This window comes from Mixophyes fleayi, chromosome 2, assembly GCF_038048845.1.
Source record: "Mixophyes fleayi isolate aMixFle1 chromosome 2, aMixFle1.hap1, whole genome shotgun sequence".
Taxonomy (NCBI): Eukaryota; Metazoa; Chordata; class Amphibia; order Anura; family Limnodynastidae; genus Mixophyes; species Mixophyes fleayi.
Genome location: NC_134403.1, coordinates 234,523,247 through 234,547,192, shown reverse-complemented (window position 1 = coordinate 234,547,192; position 23,946 = coordinate 234,523,247). Strand labels below are relative to the sequence as shown.

The following is a 23,946-nucleotide window of genomic DNA, read 5'->3' as shown; positions in this document are numbered from 1 at the left end:
TGAGTGGTATTCAAATTTAAAAGGATGATGGGAGTGTCTGGAACTGTGTGTGGTCTTTGTTGGAGCAGTAATTTGCCCATTAGACATCTGTTAGTGTTACTCTAATGGAGGACAGGTGCAATGTGTAATGAATGCTAGTCAATCTGTGCCATGTACTTCTGTTTTTTAATGGCCTTCTGATTGGTTGTACACACGCTGGCATGCATTCAGCAAGAACCTTTGTATTTTCCTGTTTATATTTGTCAATTAGTAAAACAGGTTAACACATATCTAGAGATGATTAAAATTGTAGTGAAATTTCTTATATTTTACAACTGTATTTATGAATTCATTAAGAAAAAATATTCACCAACAATCATAATTTTTCTGAAATACTAAACCTTCAGTTCAGATACTTTCCTGAAACTTATACATATATATTTGAGAATGCTATTAGCAGCTATTTATATTAAACAGAATTTAATTATGTGTTCAGGTTTAGTGGCCCATTAATCAATAAGCTATCAGTGTAATTGTGAGGGACTTACCTGGGTGCAGCGCATCCAGGGGGTCCCTTGGCGGTTGGCCAAAATGGGCCTGTGGGGATGACTGGGCCGGGGAGCCAATCAGCGCTCCCTGCGAGGTCATTTAAACTTTGGCAATCCAGGCTCGCGGCGGTGTCATGCAGAAACACACTGACATCATCGGGCGTCGGCGCACCATCGTCTATTTAAGAAGCCTGCGCAGGCGCCATTTTAGTCAGTCGCCAGCGGCTAGAGACGAGAGAGGACATCGAGGGATTTGTGGAGAAGAACAGTGGCAGACCAGCAGCGGAGACAGAAAGCCCTTGTTAGGGCTGGGAGCGACTCGGTCTCCTGAAGACCCAGTGAGTACAAGCTGAGAAGAGCGGCGACAGCTCAGTGAGGACAACGGCAGAAAGAGGACCTATGCGGACGTAGTGCGAGACATCCTTGGAGCGGGAACAAGACGTCAGGCCCCATTAAAGGTTGGCTATTGTTAGTGCTGTTCTTTTATCATTCTCTGTAGCTGTAGTGACTAGGTGATTAGTTAGAGCATTACACAGCTAGGGTAAAACGCACAGTAGTCATCCCGGCCAGTAGGTCGTTGGAGTTACGCAGGGCTACTGAGGCAGTGATTGGGCTCCTCACTGGCAGTGCAGCATGATCCTTTTGAGTTCCAGGGGCTCGTCCTGTGGTTCCAATTGGGTGTCCAAGGCCGAGTTCCGGCAGGATCCCTGACGGTTCCAGATTGGGCGATGTTTCCACCTGGGGGAACACGATCAGCCTGATTTCTGGCAGTGGCCACTGACAGTTCTGGGCGGGGACTACCACCTCGGTGGTGGTGCTGTTCCAGTGGCCACTGACAGTTCTGGGCGGGGACTACCACCTCGGTGGTGGTGCTGTTCCAGTGGTCACTGGTCGGACAGGTGGCGACTGGTCCTTGGGACTCTGTGATTAACCCTGTAGTGAGAAGACAGTCTTCTCTGTAAGACCTGTGGTGGGTTAAGTGTCAGCCCCCGGAGTAGAAGGTGAACACCGGCTGGTGTTCCCCGTAGGTAGAGGAAGGAGGATTAGGGAGTACAACACACCCAGTACCTAGCAAAGTTGCATTACCTGACCATTAGTTGTTGTAGGGTCGGGGCGCCTGTTGTTAGCTAGTGCCAATGTTGTGGGTGGTACTCCAAAGCCTCACACGTAGGCTAGGGGGAGGCTATGTATGGTGTTGTCATTAAACAGGTGTCGGAATGGAGCAGAAGAGCAGACACCAGGAGTTGGAGTACCCAGGTGAGTTTATCTTTCTGTATTCCTACTTCTGGTAGGGCCCTCACCAGTTGGCAAGTGTAATATTTGTGGCAGGATCAATCCCAGTCTCAAATACTGGAAGTCCCGCGTCTAGGCCCAGAGCAAGATGAGGGTTCAGCGGTTGGGGCAGAGTGAGTGTCTCTGTCCCTTTGCTGTGGCCTCGGATATTCCCTATTGGTAGCTGCGTGTTTTAATTGTTGTTTCTTCCTAGACAGCAGTGAAGAAGAAACACGTGCAGTCATGGTTTGAGCCATAGTGGGATTGGGTGAGTAACAGGGGGCAGGGGAGGGGGATTGCAGTCTGTGCGGCCTTTCCTCCTCAGTACCCTCCCCACATTTTGGTGTAGTTGGCAGGATCCCAATAGGAAGCTATGGCAACGCCGTTGTGGGTGAGTTGGGGCATTCCCCAGCTATCAATACCTTGCCTGGTCTTCAGTTAATTGGGCCTCCGGTGGTGGAGCAGCCTGTGTGACCTCCAGGCCATCCGGCATTCATAGCTGTAGGGGAGGCGCTCTCTAACGTTCCTAGGATATCTGCTGTTGTACGACTGGGATTAACATCTGCGGGGGACTGCCCAGTTATATGGATTGGGAGATGACATGTTGGCGGAGCTGGCTGCCAACTCGCGAAAGACACAACCTGATATCTTGAAGATATTGGGCGATTTGTATGGCGATCCTTCTTCTGCTGTTACGCTGCGTTGAAGAATCTTCACCCGGTTTCAATGGGAAGATGAGACTATTCCCCAATTTACCATCGCCCTACAGGAGATACTGGGGGAGCTCCGGAGGGATGAGGAGGGATTGGATAATCCTGATCGGCTCCTGTGGGATCAGTTCATCACGGGACTCAGAAATGTTCAACTCCGTAAGGACCTATGAGACCGCGTGCGGATGGTTAGGGAAATGTCTTTCCACCAGGCTCAGACGGCGAGTGTTTGCTTCTCAGCAAACACTCGCCCCGGTACAGGCACCCGTACAAGCCTCTCCTTTGGAAGGATGTGTTCGAGATCTGACCAAGGTGATTAGGCAGATGAAAGAAGAAATGAGACTACTGAAGAAGGAGATGGGAAAATTCTTTAATTCCCCCACCTTGTTCTTCACCTGGGGAGAGCAAGAAAGTTTAAGAGGTGGATCGAGGGATGTGTAACGGCGACGGCACCTGGAAGGACCCCGATGTTTGCAGTGTGGGCTCATGGGGCACTTGGCCGGAAGTTGTCCAGAAGCCGGGTCTCGATTGCCTTTAAACTAGAAACCTTTGTGGTACAGCGACCTACCGCAGGGGAAGCTAGTACTGACAGTTGTATCATCAATTCGGCAGAATTGGTGGGAAAGTGTCCCGTGGTGGTGGCTCGTCTACAGGGCCACAATCATCGGTGTCTATTGGATACCGGATAACATAAATGCTTCCAGTTTTCAGAAGTATTACAGCCATCTTCAACAGTAACAGACTGGATCCTGGATTACCCTTACGGCAGCTAATCACTTACTCATTCCTGTAGTCGGGGTAGTGTGGATGGAAGTGGAGCTCTATGGGCGACCCCTGGGAAAGCAGGGTATCATAGTGGTCGATGGCCTAGAATTACAGCATGGACCGGTAATCCTTGGAATGAATATACTCTGGGGATTGAATCAAGTGTTGTGCTTGGAAAAAGATCTCTCGCACTGGAAAAAGTTGGGTGTATAGCAGCTCGTCCAACAAGCGTTACTACAGGTTACCCGGCGATGCGGTTCCAAGCGGAGTGGAAACCACTTAGCGACCCTTGGTTCTATCCGCACCAACCACCGTCAAACAGTGGAGGTCCCACCCAGACAAGAGCTCCTGTTATGGATGGCGTTAGGGACCCGGCAGCGCCTGGAGGGCCGAGAAGTCCTCATAGAACCGGTTGGACTGTCAGAAACAGACGGGGGAAAAGTGTTGCCCCCCTTGATTGGTCGGGTCCTAGCCATAGTGCGGGACAAAAGAGTTCCCATCCGCACAAGATACTGCCCAGTACCTTGCTTGTCAGGGTACAGCCAGTTGGAGAAGAGGAAGTGAAGGTGAACCCGGGGCTGACGATGTCCCCAGATCTGCATAACCCTTGAATCATGGTGGTCCAAGTGGCTCCCGCTGTGGTACCTACCCCCATTTGGAACAGACGGGTGATCTGTGAGAGTATGGATGTCTCAAGAGAAGGACTTTCAGCCTGGGACGTTCAGCAACTAGAGGAGATTTTGTGGAAAAGACAACAGGTGTTCTATCGTCACGAGAATGACTTTGGGTTCACAGACCAAATGGATCATAAAATTCATACAGGTGATGCGGTTTCAGTGCTGGAGCAATACCAACAGATCCCACCAAAGTTCTATCAGGAAGTTAAGACTATGCTCCGGCAGAGGTTGGGCAATGGAATGATGACCGAAAGCCTTATCTGTGAGGAGTTTGTATATTCTCCCCGTGTTTGCGTGGGTTTCCTCCGGGTGCTCCGGTTTCCTCTCACACTCCAAAAAAACATACTGGTAGGTTAATTGACTGCTAACAAATTGACCCTAGTCTGTGTGTGTGTGTGTTAGGGAATTTAGACTGTAAGCCCCAATGAGGCAGGGACTGATCTGAGTGAGTTCTCTGTACTGCGCTGTGGAATTAGTGGCGCTATATAAATAAATGGTGATGATGATAATGATGAAAGCCGGAGTCCCTGGGCGGCTCCCACTGTCCTAGTGCGGAAGAAAGATGGCACGGTTCGCTACTGTGTGGACTACAGAAAGCTTAATCACTGCACAGTACGGGATGCCTACCCCTTACCAGGCATCGAAGAGTCTTTAGCAGCTTTGGGACAGGTGAAGTATTTTTCTACCTTGGACCTGGCAAGTAGCTATTGGCAAGTACTCATGGCAGAGAAAGTTCGAGAGAAGACAGCATTAATTACGCCCATGAGACTTTTCGAGTACTGCTGGATGCCATTCGGCTTGACTAATGCTCCGGCTACCTTTCAGAGATTGATGGAACGTTGTTTGGGGGATTTGAATTTTGAGGCCCTACTGATCTACATGGACGATATAATCATCTTCGCCCCCACAGTAGAAGAACATCTGGCTCGCCTGGATATGAGGTTCCATAGGCTGGAGAATTTTGGCCTGAAATTGAAGCCCCGCAAAAGGTCACCTTCTGAAGGACCAGTTGGAGTATTTGGGACATGTGGTATCTCGAGAGGGGGTACGCCTCACCCTGGACAAAGTATCGGCTGTGACAAATTGGCCGGCACCAACCACTGTCACGGAACTATGAGCCTTCCTGGGCTTGGTTAGTTATTATCATTGCTTCATCAAAGGATTTTCGAAGATTGCTGATCCCTTGTTCGATTTATTGCGAAGGGTCCCCTCAGGGACCAAGTCACGCATCGGGGTGTGGGGTGTTCCGCAGGAAGAAGCGTTTGGATGGTTGAAGGAGGAATGGACTCAGGCCCCGGTATTGGCATATGCTGACTTCAGCAGGCCCTTTATATAATTATACCGACGGCAGTCAGCAAGGACTTGGGGTGGTGTGGCCCAGGTTCAAGAAGGTAAGGAGAGAGTGATCGCCTATGCCAGCCGGACTTTGCATGAATCAGAACGGAACCCGGATAACTACAGCTCCTTTAACCTGGAGTTCTTGGCGTTCGTGTGGGCCATGACCGTCAATTTTTCTGAATATCTAACGGCCGCCAAATTGCAAGTGGTGACGGATAACAGTGCCCTCGTGCACTTGGATTCGGCCAAACTGGGGGCCTTGGTGGCGAGCCCGGTTGACCAAGTTCTCTTTTCGGTTTTGTTACCAGCCTGGACGGAATAATGGGAATGCTGATGCCCTATCCTGGTTTCCGGTGGCGAGTGGGACACATTTCCGGGATGAAGAACACGAGGAAGTGTAAGTCTCCGACCTCGCCTGTTTACAAAGTCCTCTGGTTGAAGGGAGGATCTATACCACCCTTTATAGTGTGCGATGCAATATTGGGCCGCGGACAACGGTCTGTGGTACCGGTTTGCGTCAGGTTCGGCAATGGCGCCAGCAGGGACATTGGCCTCTAGGTAGGAGAGAGGATGTCTTCCTGGAAATCGGTGGAAGCTATTAAGCCACTGGGACCATCTGGCAGTACATGAGGGAGAATTGAGACACCGGGCCTACTTGGAGCATGAACTGAGGCCGGTGTGGCAAATTGTGGATCCATTTGAGGTTGCCCGGGGGTTGGTGGAGGAGGTGCTCACCTGGGGTCACTGAAAATGGGTCAGTGGCTGAAGCAACAGTTTATCTGGCCGGGATTGCAAGACTTGGTCAAGCGGGTATGCCGGGAGTGTCGGAGATGCAGGGTGACCAAGCCCACCCAGCAGCACCCCCCTGTACAAACTATTATGATGGGACGACCCTTGGAGATCCTCATGGTGGGCTACGTACTGATTGGGGAATCCACGAAGCGGACATCAGTACGCTCTGGTCATGACTGACCATTTCACCAAGTTCATGGTAGTCGTGTCGACAAGAGATCAGATGGCTGAATCCACCAACTAGTCCATTGTGGAGTATTTCATCAGGAAGTACGGATGCCCGAAGCGGATTCATTCATATCAAGGGCATTGTTTCCAAGGTTGGCTCATGGAAGGGCTGTGTAAGGTGTACGGGATCCAGAAGTCCCTTACCACCCCGTATCATCCTCAAGGAAATGGTGCCTGTGAGCGGTTCAATCGGACATTAATACAGATGCTGTGGGTCTTGGAAAATGACCAGAGAATGCACTGGCCGGCGGTTGTTTTTCAGGACTTGGTATGGGTCTATAATAATCGTGAGCATCATACGACGGGGTATACGCCGCACCTCTTGATGTTTGGCCACATGGAGAAGAGTATGCAGGAGTTAATCCTGGAGTCGTCGGAGGACGAACGATGGACATGGCCAGGTTGGGTCACTGAGCAGAGGCGCCAGTTAAGGATTGCCTGTAATGTGGCCAAGTCAAGTATGGAAGGCAAGGTTCATGATGGAGCTGATCAGAGCGCAGTTCCACCATTCCATGAAGGATAAAGGGTATCCACGCAGGTTAACTGTTAACTGCGCGGTCCCGACATTGCCGCCTTAAATTAAAATTCATTCAGGGCACACTTACGTCAGACACTACTGCCGGACACCTGTGCATTCGGGAAGAGGTGCTGTAAGTGTTCTGCTGCCATCGGATATCTGGACAGTCGCTGTTCAGGTAAGTCTGTGTATATACCTGTCGTTTTCTCCTCATATCAGTTTTCTTTTGTAGGTGTTCTCTGCATCGGATTTCTCAGCATCGACAAAGCGATTACCACCGGCTCCAATGGGCCCCGATCGGACAGGTGGCGACTGTTCCTTGGGACTCTGTGAGTAACCCAGTAGTGAGAAGACAGTCTTCTCGGTAAGACCTGTGGTGGGTTCAGGGTCATCCATGGAGTAAAAGGCGAATACCCGCTAGTGTTCCCCGTAGGTAGAGGGAGGAGGATTAGGGAGTATACCACACCCAGTAACTAGCAAAGTTGCATTGCCTGACCATTAGTTGTTGTAGGGTCGGGGTGCCGGTTGTTAGCTAGTGCCAGTGTTGTGGGTGGTACTCCATAGCCTCACACGTAGGCTAGGCGGAGGCTATGTATGGTGTTGTCGTCCACAGGTGTCTAAATGGAGCAGAAGAGCAGACACCAGAAGTTGGAGTGCCCAGGTGAGTTTGTTGTGCCCTCACCAGTTGGCGAGTATAGTATTTGTGGCAGGATCATTCCCAGTCTCAAATACTGGAAGTCCCGCGTCTAGGCCTAGAGCAAGACGAGGGTTCAGCGGTCGGGGAGAGTGAGTGTCTCTGTCCCTTTGCTGTGGCTTTGGATATTCCCTATTGCAAGGTGCGTGTTTTAATTGTTGTTTCTTCCTAGACAGCAGTGAAGAAAAAACGTGTGTAGTCGTGGTTTGAGCCATAGTGTTAATTCGGGATTGGGTGAGTAACAGGTTGTTAGCCTTAAAAAACTCTTTGGTTGCTTTTGCAGTATGCTTTGGGTCACTGTCCATCTGAATGTGAAGCGCCGTCCAATGACTTCTGAAGCATTTGACTGAATAGGAGCAGATAATATTGCCCGAAACACTTCAGAATTCATCAACAAATACAAGGGAACCAGTTCCATTGGCAGCCATACATGCCCACACCATGACACTACCGCCACCATGCTTCACTGATGTGGTGGTATGTTTTGGATCATGGGCAGTTCCTTTCCTTCTCCATACTCTTCTCTTCCCATCACTCTGGTACAAGTTGATCTTTGTCTCATCTGTCCATAGGATGTTGTTCCAGAACTGTAATGGCTTTATTAGATGTTGTTTGCCAAACTCTAATCTGATCTTCCTGTTTTTGTGGCTCACAAATGGTTTACATCTTGTGGTGAACCCTCTATATTCACTCTTGTGAAGTCTTCTCTTGATTGTTGACTTTGACACATATACACCTACCTCCTGGAGAGTGTTCTTGATTTGCCCAACTGTTGTGGAGGGGTTTTTCTACACCAGGGAAAAAAAATCTTCTGTCATCCACCACAGTTGTTTTCCATTATCTTCCGGGTCTTTTGGTGTTGCTGAGCTCTCCGGTGCATTCTTTCTTTTTAAGAATGTTCCAAACAGTTGATTTGGCCACACTTAGAGGTAAATGTATCAAGCTGAGAGTTTTCCGTCGGGTTTGAAAAACCAATCAGATTCTAGCTATCATTTATTTAGTACATTCTACAAAATGACAGCTAGAATCTGATTGGTTGCTATAGGCAACATCTCCACTTTTCAAACCCGCCGGCAAACTCTCAGCTTGATACATTTACCCCCTAATGTTTTTGCTATCTCTCTGATGGGTTTGTTTTGATTTTTCAGCCTAATGATGGCTTGCTTCACTGATAGTGACAGCTCTTTGGATCTCATATTGAGAGTCGACAGCAACAGATTCCAAATGCAAATGTCACACCTAGAATCAACTCCAGACCATTTACCTGCTTAATTGATAATGAAATAATGAGGGAATAGCCCACACATGTCCATGAAATAGCTTTTGAGTCGATTGTCCCATTACTTTTGGTCCCTTAAAAAGTGGGAGGCACATATAGAAACCGTTGTACTTCCTACGCCGTTCACCTGATTTGGATGTAAATACCCTCAAATTAAAGCTGAAAGTCTGCAGTTAAAGGACATCTTGTTAGTTTCATTTCAAATCCATTGTGGTGGTGTATAGAGCCCAAAATATAAGAATTGTGTAGATGTCCCTATATTTATGGACTTGACTGTACATGTGCTGCACAAACATTGCTCAAACTTGCTAGATAAGAGAATTATTTTTATTGAAAATTACTATCTGTGCATTGTTTCTCTAATGTCAATGTCTTAATTCTTACCGTGTAATCTTGAATATTCGAAGTAGTCGTATACAACGTAGAACAGATATTCCAAGTGGAGACATGATGTTGCTGGAGACTAGTAGAACTTCAAGAAGTCCAGTGCATACCACAAAGCAGTCAAAGCGGTTGAAAAGTGACATGAAATATGACTGAAACCCAAGTGCATAAATTTTTAAGATCATCTCCATTGTGAACAGAGCAAGCAGCACTTGATTTGCAATATCTGGAGATAAAGGAAAGGAACAGAATTATAAGGGGCAAGCTTGTTTACAAGCATTCTCTATTAACATGGTTGTGGTAGAGTTAGAAAACATTTTTATTTAAGTATGATTCTTTGTTATGCTTTGAAAGATGCAGATCTAGCATGAGTCAAATTGGATTCCAATGCCAGTGATTTTATTATTCTTTTGCGTGTTGCCACTGTAAGGAAAACATTGTGCTGTGTAAAAATTCCGTGCAATACATCTTTCTGATATCAGATGTCACTTTCAGAGAATTATGATACGCATTGGATATGAATGAAAGGTATGCAATGTAAGTCAAATTGATGGTATCTTGGCTTAAATGAATGAATTATCAGCATCTGAGGTCTGAGCGGAGATAATTGTCAGTCATTTGTATCACACTAATGAATAACGAAATCTACAGCCAATTGACTATTACCTCCGCTCAGCCCACACATGCTGCCTATAAAAAATAATACAAAAAAAGTCAATGTGTCCTGTCATCTTATGCCCCCACCACCAATTCCTCAACTAGCTCTTCTGTCATCAAATAAAAAAGTAATGCGTGTCACAATACACACATTGGAAAGTGTTTAATGGCTAAAGAGAAAAGAAAAAACAATCAACAAGCATTTCTGTGGACCATTCATCAGACGCATATCTCTTTGCTTCCCTTTGCATTGATTAAACAAAGATTTTTGCCTAATTTTCTATATATATATATATATATATATATATATATATATACACACATACACACACACACACACACACACACACACACACAGTATATATACATATACAGTGACTTGAGCAAAACTCCGGTGATGAATATAAAGCCAACTTCTTGTTGAGTAGACTGTTCTACTGTTGCATTACAACAAAACAGCAAACACTTCTGTCAGGATAACACCTGGCAACCTAAATCTGAATAGATGTAGACCTCCTGTCTAGACACCAGCCACTGTCAAGCTGTATAAGTGCACAATTCAGGTTTATATGCAACCCCCTCCCCCTTGTTCTAATTGCTTCATTAGACCATGTCCACCACCTGTGTGTGATCAGTCCAGGAGTTCCACTGGGCAAGGACTTAACCCTAAATGCGGCCTTTACCTGCAGACTGTCAGTTGAACCTACTCCCTCTCTTATACGTATCTATATATACATATATATATATATATATATATATATATATATATATATAGTGACAAAGGGAGTGGTTTGCCAGAAGCCTCTAAAAGAGAAGTTATGCATTCAGCTGACAGTTGTGCATTCAGCTGACAGTCTACAATGCAAGGCTGCGGATAGAGTTAGAAATTTGAGCAGCAGTGCACCTAGTTTAAATGGATACAAATGGAGGATATATGAGTGACATAATAATAGTATAGAGTGTGATTTAAATTACATATTTTGAAGTGGTTTAGCAGTATCCTTTTCAACAGCTAAAAGCAGCTGACAGGGTATGTCTGCACTGAGACTCATCAAGCAGAGCTCCCGAGGTGAACTCCTCTATAAAGCTAGGTGGAAGTGTCACCTGTCCATCAAGCTAGGACTGTGGGAGGAGTGTAAAGTATAAAAGCCTGAGTGTTTCATTATGTAGTGTGACCAATGCTGAACAAGTTGGCTGGCGACTATTGAGTTGGATTCTGTATAACTTAGCAATAGGGTCACAAGAAAACATGTGGAACTTTATTTTCTGAGCTACTTTGCCATCCTGACAATAAAAGAAAGGTTTAAAGCAAGAAGCAGTATATAGTACCAGGAGAGGGCCTGTGTCACAATACACGTATTATATGCATATATATCTATATCTATATATCTATATCTATATATATATATATATATACATATATATATATATATATATATATATATTTCATAGACAAAAACCTTACGGTTTAACATGTCCGATTAAGGTTCCTTACACACCATCTAAAATGTAAGAAAACTATTGAAACTCTTCCACTCAAACTCCAAAAAGCAATGAAATTGCAATGATTAAGGCAGAAACCTTAATGGACGTGTTACTTGCGCAATACAGACATAGTATGCCGTCACATCCAGTGGTTAGCTGCAGATTCAGCACTAATGAGATTGCTGTCACTCACAAAATGGTGGAGCTGCTAATTCACAGATTTGTGTGTTCACTGGAATACACACATGCAGTACTATTACATTTTCTTAGTTTAGGGCCTGCGTGTCTAAGAAAGAGACAGTAGAGCAACTTCATAAAAAAGTTGAACTACAAAATAATATTAGAGTTAAATTAAATTAAATTGGTGTATAAGCCTCTGCTTAGTTTGGTTTTCAGTGAGCAGTGTTTGCCATTATATTCTTTTACAAGCCCTAAGCTAACTTTTAAGGATACATAAAGGCACACATGCCATCGCCTAGTGCACCAGCTTTATTCTCATGTCACCCCCTGTGCACCAGCTTTTCTATCACGTCACTCCTATGTGCACAAGCTTTTTAGCACGTCACACCCTGTGGATCAGTTTATCTCTCATTTGTAACCTCCATTTGCACTAGCTGTTCTCTCACTTGTCACCCACCGCACACTAGATTTTCTCTCAAACCACCCCCTGCGCACCAGCTTTTCTCTCACATCATCCCATTCACACTAGTTTTTCTCTCACTTGTCACTGCCTATGCATCAGATTTTATCTCACATCACCACTTGTGCACCAGCTTTTCATTCACATATAACATAGTAACATAGTTGATGAGGTTAAAAAAAGACACCAGTCCATCAACTTCAACCTATTTTGGATCTCCTGCGATCCTGCACTTATTTTTGAAATTAATCCAGAGTAAGCAACCGCCAATCTGTTTCAATTTTGAAAATCCCCCCAGACTCAATATTGCAGTCCTATTTTTACCCTATATCCACTACTATCCTTCATTTTAAATTAACGGTCATATCCCTGGATACACCTTTCCGCTAAAAATTTGTCTAACCCTTTCTTAAACATATCTATTGAATCTGCCATCACAACCTTCCCTGGTAAATGAATTCCATATCTTGACTGCCCTTACTGTAAAGAACCCCTTCCTTTGCTGGTTGTGAAATTTCCTCTCCTCTAACCTTAGGTGATGATCACGTGTCCTGTGTATCATCCCTTGCGCACCAGCTTTTCTTTCACTTCACCCCTGTGAACCAAATTTTCTCTCATGTCACTCCTATGTGCTCAAGTTTTTTTTTTTATCACATCACACCCTGTGCCCCTGCTTTTCTCTCAATTGCCACCCCCTGCACACAAGCTTTTCTTTCTCATGTCACACCGTGGCCCATCCTTTCTTTCATTCTACCCCTTGCGTACCAGCTTTGCTTTCACATGTCAGCCCTTGCGTAACAGCTTTACTTTTATATGTCAACACCTGCTCACCAGCTTTTCTTTTAATTGTCAAAGCCTTTCCAGCAGTATAATTTTCTCTCACATTACTCCTATGTGCCCATGATTTTTATCACATCACACCTTGTGCCCCAGCTTTTATCACACATCACCCCCTGCGCACCAGCTTTTCTCTCAATTGTCACAGCCTATGCACCTGTATCCAGCATCCTTGATTACAACAACTATAAAGAAAACAAATTAGCTTTACACTCTGTGTGTTTGGTAAGAAATCCAGAGAGATATTCAGTCGTGTGTCTGAGGGGAGTTGGTTAAATATAGACCATGTGTGTATGAAATAGAAATAATAATAAGTGTACACAAATATAAGTGAATAATGTCACTATGTTCGCTTTTCCCTAGGGGGTATAGTGATACCAGTACAAGCAAGTGCCACTCACCTATGGACACAAATTAGTATCCCAAAGGTAGAAAAGTTCTTGTCAATATGAAAAATCTGAATAGAATCATCTCAGAGACTCTCCATCGAAACAAAAAGAAAATAAATGTATCTGTATCATACAAGCTGACTTCTATTAGTCCCTTAAATTGTAAATGTAAATTCTGCTGTCTTACCCAAAGTCCAGCTATTGGTGGTTTTCCTACTGGACAAAAGTTTAGCTTGTGGTTTCCAATGGAGATCTCCCATGAGTGTTCTCTGTCTCCACACGTTGCCATGTTGTCTCCACTATCAGATGATCACACTCAGCTTGCTGTCTCTCCCTCATATGCATGCTGCAACTTACTTCTGAATGTCTCTGGCAGAGTGCATCTCTCTATATCCTATGCATTCCACTGAGAACCATTACTTCCAGATAGTGCAGTGAATGAGATGGGCACTTAGCTAGATATACATGCGATCTGCATTTATATAGTGCAATGCACTGAGATTGACAGTACTTTAGAAGAAATTTATTCACAGTACAGTGGACTAGATAGAGATTTATACTGTGCGTTGTAGTATACTGCACACTATCTGACACACCGCTCCAGAGTGCAGCCAGTGTGACAACTTGAAGTGTATGTCCATCTATAGCAGCCAGACTTTTCCATCAGCTAGCAGAGATAAATGTAACTGAGCTTGGGAACGCAAGAAACCCCAGGACATAGAGCCATACAACTCAAACAAAAGCATCATATCTTTGCAAAAACAAAGGCAAAATCAAGCACACATGCTTTGATTCCTTTCAACCCAAGTCCACCCACGAAGACAAAATAGATATACTACCACTGATCCTTTCATATCTCGCAGACACAGCAAGACTGTTAGGAACCGTTCCAGCCAGTACCCCAAAACCCGCAATCTGCTTCAAAAGTCTGGTGTTCACTGTTGCCCCTAGTGGTGGGGACAGACTTGGCTGCAGACAGAGGGTCCTGAGATGTGCACTGGCTGGGGAGAACCCAGGAATAGAGTTACCAAGGCTGTAGAGTTGGAAGGGCCAGAGGGAGTCAGGTGAGACACAGAGTGGATGTTGTCAAGACTGATATATCAATCGTGGTCATGGGAATAAATAAAGGAACAGCTGATAGAGAAGTCCCCTGATACCCAGCAACTTCTGTACCGGTGCTTGTCCGGAAAGGAACAGAACTTGCAGTGATAGGTAAAGATGATGAACTTGAATGTAGTCAGTTGCCAGGGGTAACTACAATTACAGGCACACGGTGATATATGTAAACAGTCAAAAGTACCTGTGGCAAGGAGCCAGAAGGAGATTGTAGAAATCTGAGCACAGAGATGCTGCAGGGGCTGATCTATCTAGCTAATCTATCTGCCAATCTAATCTACCTAAACGAATCTATCTAATCTATCTAAGAACTAAACTAACTACCTATCTAAACACCCAATGTGGCTATCTAACTACCTACCTAACTACCTACCTATCCCTAACTAACTATCTATCTACCTATCAATCTATCTAGCTAACTCTGACAGAGAGCCCGACGAGTCATAACAAAGATGTTTTGTGAATTTAATAAACGTGAGACAGGATATAGTAAAGATATGTAAACATGTCTACACCTGTGCATCTATTGGTGTACAGTTAAACGAGGTCCGAAATGAAAGAGAATATTATGCTATTATATTTGTAAAACAGTGCAATTTCCAGGGCAGTGAGTGATAGGTAGTGCAGTTTGAGGACAGCGAGTGTGTGACATGTTAGTGAGCCACGCAATGGCATACATCAAGTGGCTCATGTTTTCCAGCTGTGAAGCGCAGCTTGTGAATATTGTGTGCTCCCCAAATTCAGGTTCCGAGGCAGTCAGGAGGAGAGCATGTGGGCTGCTATAAGGAGAGCTGTGTTATGTTACTCGCTACATACCTCGTTGGCTTTCGGCACAGAACACAGATGATAGATAGGTGATCACAGCAGGAACCTCAGAGCCCTTTAAAATCTCCCAGCTCAGTGCAGTGAATAAATTAACTGACGTCACTGAGGGGCGGGAAGTTTAAACGGCTCTGTTACAGCCGCTCTGGCACCACTCAGAGAGATTAAACTTTGAAATGAGAGCACTAATAATACTACAGCCCCCTCTCAGCCCCAAAACACTAACCACCACTGTGGATAGAAAATATGGCTAATTTCTCCAGCTCAGAGATGAAAATCTCTTGGCGAAAAAAGTCAGCCATATTTGTATTCTCATGTGAAGCCAGGCTGAGTACACCCACTCTCTATGACATGTACCATAGGTATGGCTCTGCGCTTTCAGCTTGGCTTAGATGAAAGGACCAAACAGCTGTTAGAAGCAACAGAACCAAAAAGCTCCGGTTGCCTGAAGTCGCCATCACCAACACCACAGCACCCAGGTCTACAGGTGGGGTACGGCCTAACGGTGCTGAGTACACCGACAACACTTACCCCAACATCTTCAGTCCTGATTCCTGATGAGGATCCATGACGACTCTTTTGTAAACCGGCTTCAGCCAATCCCGGTGCAGAAAGACGCGGGCGCAACTTGATGACGTCAGTGAGATAGACGACGCTGGTAACGCTGCTCTAAAGGGGGTAATGTAAGTATGCAGCTATGTACAATGTACTTTAGAAAGGATTGTACAATGTACATAGTTACATACTTACATTACCTCCTTAAGAGCAGCGTTACCAGCGTCGCCTATCACACTGATGTCATAAAGTCGCGCCGGCGTCTTTTTGCATCGGGAATGGCTGAAGTCGGAGTAAGTGTTGTCGGTGTAGTCAGCATTGATATGCTGACTACCATCGGGGTGGTGTGGCATGTCACAACTGCCGCTTTTTCAAATTACTTTGCTGTCTGTTGGGCATTTACAAGCAGATCCATTTCAAGCAATGGACAGTCCACTCTATTATATCTGAGCAATTATTTGCAAATAGGTTGAGTGACAGCTTACTTCAATCTCTGCTCAGAATCCATGCTGCTAGATGCCCAATGTGGAAAGCAGCAACACTGACAATGGTGGCATGGGCTCTGGTTTGCTAGGAGGGTTTTTGCACCAAGGCTTGTGCTGGAGTCTCAGGAGAGCAGGGAGCCAGTGGTGGTCCCGATCCTGCTCATAGGTGCTGGCTGGGGACCCGGGACAGGGGGGGCACGGGGAAAGTACAAGGCGCAGGTAGAAGGGCAGATCGTATCAAGGAGTATGTGGGGAAGGCAGAGTGTTGACCAGATCACTGATCGGCAGTGACAGTGTCAGTACTGTCAGCAGTGACAGTGAGAGCAAGCAGGATGGCAGTCTCTGATTGGTTGTGTCTCTACAGCACTTAATGCTCCCCACCGGCCGTGTGCTATTGCGACTGTGCCCGGCATAAGTGCACAAATCCTTTAAAAATGCAAGGCAAGTGAATAATTAAAAATAAAAAAAACAAAACAAAACAATCTATGTTTCAGTGAGTATTATATTTAATTCTAAAAAACTGCTGATGTGCTGCATTGAATAGGACGTGAGAATCCTGCTGACAGATTTCACTAAAATCATTACTGCACAATCTCTGACAGTACTGCCAATCTCTCACACACATATTTCTGTACTGGCAGATTACCAAGCACTTTTACTGTAGCTTCTCTGTAGTATAAAAATCAGAATGTGTCCCCTAAACAGGGCTGCCATCAGAATCTGTGGGGCCCAGTACTAATTAATGTGGCAGGCTCCCCCCCCCCGTCCTTCTGCACCGTACATGTGCTCCTTCCCTCTGCACAGTACATTATCTGCTCCCTCCCTATAATAGTAAATGACCTATCATCATTCTAGCACATCAAATGCTCTGCTCCCCCCTCCTCATTCCATTACAGTAAATATTCCCCTCCCCTCCTCACCATCTCATCACAGAAAAGGCTCAACCCCCCCTCTCCTATCATAATAAACGCTTCTCCATCATAATAAATCCTCAATAAACTTACCTTGTTCTTGAAGCGATGCTATGGCTCCTGGTCACTGATAGAATGGGAGTGTGACTCACAGTGATGACATCACTGCGACGCACACTCCCAGTCTAACGGTGTCTTGGAGCCGCAGCATCGCGAGGGGCAGATTGGTCAGACTAAGGGGCCCGGACAGTTCAGGGTGCCCAGAAAGACACTCCTGTCTGTACGGGCACCTTACAGCTGCACTGGCCGTACCCCCCCTGATGGCGACCCTGGATGTGGGTGAAAGAGCAGAGAAGTGGGTGAGGAGTGCAGGGAAGTTTGTGAGTAGTGTAGTGTGATGGGTGCAGAGGTGGAGCAGTGAAATGAGAGTGCAGTGTATGAGGGGTGCATGTGATTCAGTGTGGGAGGGATACAGTGAAATGAGATATGCAGTGTGGGAGGGATGCTTGAGATGCAGTGTAGAGAATTGACTGAGCCGTGTATACTTAGGGGTACAGTTCTCACGTGTGAGGAGAGGGATACTGGTTGCAGTTTATGTCTCTTGGGTGGGTTTAAGGATCAAGGTTATGGGCTGATACTTTGCTATGATTAAGTTATGCAATGGGGTACATAGACTGTTAGAATTGTGAGAGGTGTTGTGAAATGCTGTAGAGGTGCAGTGAGAGGGGTGCAGTACAGTGCTGTAGTGTGAGGGGGTATGTGCAGTGCTGTAGAGGTGTAATGTGAGAGGTAGGTGTAGTGCTGTAGAGGTGTAGTGTGAAGGGGGTACATGCAGTGCTTTAGAGATCTAGTGTGAGGGGAGGTACATGCAGTGTTATAGATATGTAGTGAGGGGGTAAATTCAGATCTGTAGAGGAGTAGTGTGAGGGGGTAGGTCCAGTGCTTTAGGGGTGTAGTGTCAGGGGGTAGGTGCAGTGCTGTAGAGGTGTAGTGTGAGGGGGTGTAGTCTGAGGGGGTAGGTGCAGTGCTGTAGATATGTAGTGTGAGAAGGAAGGTGCAGTGTGAGCGGGTACTGCAGTGCTCAAGAGGTGTAGTGTGAGGGGGTAGGTGCAGTTCTGTAGTGTGAGAGAGTAGGAGCAGTGATGTAGGGGTATAGTGTGAGGGGGTAAAGGCAGTGCTGTAGAGGTGTATTGTGTGGTGTGACCTGATCATGTGTAAATAACTTATGGTATGAATTTATTTAAAGGAAATAGCGCAGGGCGCTTATTTATATAATTGCACATGCACTTATTTATTATATTGTGTATATTTTGGTGAGGAAAATCGTTATTTCTGAGACCAGGGTAGAAAATTATTTTTTTCTGTTTTAAACTTTCTAAAGCAAATGCCTATTTCTGATGTATATATCTGATACAATGAGCCTTTGTTTAGAAAGTCTGCTGTGTATTGTGATATGGGGAAATGACTACCTTTCTTTGGGAATGTGTATTCTGCAACTGTTGGAACAAAAGTTTTAATGCTAATCAAGGCTTTTTGATGTGTGTGGTTTCACTTGGAGACAGAAAGGTTTAATTTAAAATTTCACAGATAGTGTAAATATTGTTAGCTTTGTGATGCATGTAAATCTATGTTTTGGTAAACAGGGTACATCCTGATTCTACAAATAGCCTGTGTCCAAATTTGTATAAAAAGCACTGTACTGTTGTTACGAATCAATGTAGAAATACAGCTAAGGAGCCATGAATAAGGTGAAAAACATACAAGTTTATTGCTAAAGAGTCTGAACAGATGATGTAATAATGGTCTTGCAGAAATTACCAGGTATACAGCAGTTGCAGGTAAACGGGAGATGTGGAAAGATTCCAGGCAGCAAGTACAGGGAAATGCACAGGAAAGTACAAGGTTCACAGATGAAACAGGTCAGCAGAATGTATGTTGAGATCCCAATGCAGCATAAACACAGGAGCAAAGCAGGAGGAAGAGACCACAGGGTGTAACATCAATAACCAGCCCTGTGTGCTGGGAGTAACAGGTATATATAAGGGAAATGAGAACACACCCAGGTGCATGGAATAATTGGAGAACGGTTAACCCTTAATGCAACATGAAAGGCATGATAGCAGCACCTCTGGTGATCAGCGGTACTGCTGCAAATACACACTAATAAAGTCTAATAGTCCAGGAGGCAGGAGCTGCCAGGCAAATCAGTATGCACTGCAAGGGGCTTGCAGGCAGATCCTGACAACTGTACACTGAAATGTATCATTCTTCTGATTGCAACTGACCTGCTCACTGGTACCTTTAACCAGTGAGAGCAAATAAACATCTTGCTTCAAAGACCTGCTTGAAAACATCTTCAATATTGCTGTATTCCTGTAAACTGCAGATTAGACCCTAAAACGAATCCTCTCTCCGGCTGTCTTTGTCTCTGATGTTTGGACCCAAGCTTTTCCAGTACCAGTGCTCTGCCTGCTACTCATGCAGTCCTGGTCAGTGTGATAGGCCAGGGGGGGATCCATCCACAGCATCCCTGATCCATAGTAAGAGGTCAGGAGTACCAGCCCAGGTACACCAGTAACAGGGTACACTCGCAGCATCAGTTACCCAGAAGAAACACGGTTCTGGATGCCGGTAAGGAGTCCAGTGGTGGCAGCCTTTGTAAGCCCCTCCTACTGCGGCAATAGCATTTGAAATAACGTAGGGGAACGGTGGCAAAGTAAGACCAGCCGGTTTCCAGGAACAACAGACAGGGTGGCATAGGCGGTCCACCTTGTCACATATTTCTGGTGGCAAGCGGTGCGATAACTGCAGGCGGCTTTTCGTGAAACAATCAGAAGAGCCGAGTTATTCAGGAGAGGAATAACTGCAGCCAGGAGAATGCATAGGATGTCTGATTACACCAACGTGTCCAGGGCGGATCTCGAGACTCTGTGCAGTGCCAAGGGCATTGACATCAGCCATTCGCCAAAATGGGGGTGGAGATGAGAGAGGTGCAGAGGGAATGGCACCGACAGCATGATACTCCAGACGCCCAGACAGCAGAGATCCCTGCTCAACAGACTGCAGCGACCTCTACCCAGCAGACTTCACCCACACAACCAGCCACTCTATCCTATGATGAGCGCAGGGTTGCCGAGCTAAAGATCCAGCTGGTGGCCTTAGGGGACAATGCATCTGCAGCTGAGTGGGCACAGGTCACCGAGGCATGGCACCAAGAGGGAAGGGCACCAGCCATGCAGCCTAGGGGGGAGGCACCCCCGAGAGGATCAGGACTGTCATCTCTACCTTGCCCTAAATTTGAGGACTGTGTTGGGAATATTGCTGAGCACCTGCAGGTATTTAAAAGGACATGCAGGCTACACGCTGTGAGGAATGGCTAAAGCATCTGGTACCCAAACTGCAAGAACGTGCAGTGGAGGCCTACCGTGGGGTGCCCACAGACAACTGTGCGGACTATGACATAGTAAAAAGGGCACTCCTTAAACGGTACACTATTACCCCAGAGACCTTTCGTCGGAAGTTCCCGGACTTTACAAAGGACCTCCGCGCCACCCATGAGGAGTTTGTCAACCTGCCAGGAAGTGGGTGCGCAGAGCAGGTGCCCAGACCATGGATGAGGTAATAGGCTTAATGTGCCAAGAACAGTTTCACCACCGGTGCACACTGGAGTTGACAGAATGGATGTTGGATTGGAAGCAGCCGCCCAGCTAGCGGATCAGTATGTGGCAGTGAGGTCACACTGGCAGAAGCGCCAGGCTAACAGCCAACCCCAAAGCACTGTACAAACAGGGGGACACCCCTCTTTTACTCACCCCCAAAAGCAAGTATCTAACCCTTCGGGTACCATTCGCCAGCCATCGCTCCGTGCTGCCCTGGGAGTGATCAGAGTCCACCGGAGCCCAGACTGGAGAAGAAGTGCTACAGCTGTGGGAAAATCGGTCATTTAAGGATGGACTCTTCCACAGCCCCAGCACCCCTGACTCGTGCCCCTAATCCGAGTCCTGGGGCCCGGCTGACTTGCTTAACTGGCGAAGGTGAGACATTAGAGACTGTTTCCACCCTTGCCAGCCCAATGGAGTATAGCATGTCTGAAGGTGACTCAGCGGAGAGAGTCACCTGTGTGTCCAAAAAATCCCCCAAAAACATGTGGAGAAACCTGCAGCCGGTCCAAGTGGAACCCCTGCAGGGTAAAGGACTGAGAGACTCAGGGGCCACAATTACTGTTGTGAGTCCCCATCTTATTGATCCTGCTGCAGTATTGCAGGATTGCACTGCCAAAGTTACTATGGCAGATGGACTGGAGAAAGAAGTGCCTGTCGCAAGAGTGTATCTGGACTGGGGAGATGGCCAGGAGTTGCGAGATGTTGCTGTTATGGATGGCCTCCCAACTGATGTGATTTTGGGCAACGATGTTGGGGGTGGAATTATGACCGCATTTCTCAACTCTATTACCCGGAGCCAAGCTGTTAAGCTACAGTCTTCAGGATCTACACCTGCACAGCCCAGCCAAGAGGAAAAGACCACAGCTGCTAGAAAACAGCCATCAGCAGCAACCACAGCTTCAGCCAGCCCAAAGGAAAAGACCACATCTGCTATTTCTTCAGGAAACAGCCAGCCCTTTGCCTCTGGAAACACTACGTCCCCTAGCAATGCAGAGGATGTTGTCTCTTGCAAACCTGATCTTGTGGGAGTGCCCGATGATGCTCCTGTCCCTAGCAATATGCCAGCTCCAGCAGTGAGTACAGCTGACCACAGGGACCTCCCTTTGACTGACCCCACTCACCCCAACAAAGACCCTCCTGCAGCATATACTGACTTAGATGATAGTGAGGGCCACAGGGAACAGTCCAGGGCAGCACAGCTCTCTGATCCCTCATTGGAAGGCATGAGGTGCCAGGCTGGAGGCAGCCTTACAGCGATGGAGGTTGGGAGTGTGACCTGTTGTAAAGGATTGTTGTACCGTGTATAGAAAAGCAAAAATTGCAATGGTGTTTCAAGGCACAATGAATTGTTAAAGCACTGTGTATATTCAAAATCGAAATTTATAATCACATAAAACACAAATTCTGTGATACCACTACTCAACGTCAAACACTATTGAGATCCTCATGATGACTATAATAATAGAGAAACCACAAAATATATAGGTGACCTATATGGATAACTCTCATATCCTGATTGGTCCTCAGGCAAAAAGTTGGCGTGTTATCAATAGAGTGTCTTGGATTGGAGAATCGTATCAGATAGTCTCACTCAGTCACAAACTGGTATAGAATATAAAGATGATAATCCCATATGGCAGATTTGATTCATGTGGCCAGATAAATAGGTGTTTAAATACGGAGATTACAATCCACAAAATATAACAAGAAATATAGTCTCTTACCGGATAACCAGATGGATATTTAAGCATTCAACAAGTGGGGATAGCGATCCATAAACTGCAACATGGAAACCAGTCTCTTACCAGATACCTGGAGTACTGATGTAACATCCAACTTGTATTTTCACAGCATGAATTGTTGCAAATAAGAAATCCCATACACTTTTGCCTTAGTATCGAGTGCTTGATTTTCCGTAATCTCCATATAGATAGCGGCGTCTCCCCCGCCCTGACTCTTGGGACAAATTCCGGAGTGCCGGTGGTATATTCACACTCAGATTCTGAAATTAAGTTCTCAAATACTGAAGTTGAATCTCAAGTGGGTTTTAAATGTTCCAAAAATCTAAACACCCGTGCCAACAGGATTAAAAAATCTATTTGACTAAAAATAGGTAGCGTTCACAGAAACAGTTTAAAAGCCCACCTGACTCATTTCATTACCAGCAGGTAATTCCATCAGAGATAAGGGTCAGACATTTTCAACAGGCTACTCTATATAGCCAACCTTAATCTAATTACAATAATTTACACCTGCTGTTCATTCAGCTAGATATCCACAGTGCGAAAATCAGGTCAAAACATCATCTGCAAACCTTTTAAAACTTAAAAAATCACAACCATTATATAAATCTCTAAAATAGTTGAGCAACATTTGTCTATTGTGTCGAAGTCGTATAATTGGATGAACGAAAGTATATTGGTTAATATTGTTTTATTGGCCGATTGCACTCAGTATGCCACTCTACACGTGGCATACGGCGATCGCATGACAACATTTAGTTATTTATGTAATTCATATTCATATTGGATCCATTACACAGTAATTTATGAGCAGACAGTATTTGGTTTATTATTAGTTTATATAATATGATTATATGTGCACTTCAGTGAGATATATGGTTCAGATAATAGGAAAGGTGGCATGTCTAGTATCATATTAAAACCCTATTCATCAGCAGCTGTCCGGTGCAGTCGGCGAAGAGATCGCACATTGCATACTTTAGTTATTGATATTAGGGAATAAACCTTTGTATGATGCTGGCTATGAAATGCTCACATCCCCTGGAGAGACGACCCCCACCTTTGGATTCCTTAGATTGAATCAGCCTATGACCAGTTTACCCTGGAACCACCCTTGTCTGGACCTATAGAAGCACTCTACGTCATCTCTATTGTTCACTGTGTAACACTGACTGTATATATATCATAGCTGCACCCCCACCAGCCTCAGTCTTGACTGATCACAGTATTCAAAGGGTGAATTACTGTCCACTGGGCCCGTGGTTAGCGCAGCATAGCGCAAACGGTATGTATTTATCTTTTGGTATTGGCTGTACTGTACTGTATCATAATATAATAATGTATTGAATTGTTGACTATTTACATCTGCTAAAATAAATTACTTTGTGCGTTAGAAACACAATACAATCGCCTATGCAATGCTTATTTGAAAACGATAGAATTACTTTAATAATTTGGGAGC

The 23,946-nt window shown here is 45.6% G+C and overlaps 1 protein-coding gene across 1 annotated transcript in view; it reads right to left on the bottom strand.

Annotated features, from left to right (window-relative positions):
• CACNA1S (calcium voltage-gated channel subunit alpha1 S) overlaps positions 1-23,946 on the bottom strand; it is a 451,977-nt gene that overhangs the window by 255,667 nt on the left and 172,364 nt on the right. Inside the window, exon 12 of the mRNA XM_075195636.1 lies at positions 9,184-9,409. Coding sequence (XP_075051737.1) covers positions 9,184-9,409 — 226 coding nt within the window. The remainder of the gene's footprint in view (positions 1-9,183; positions 9,410-23,946) is intronic.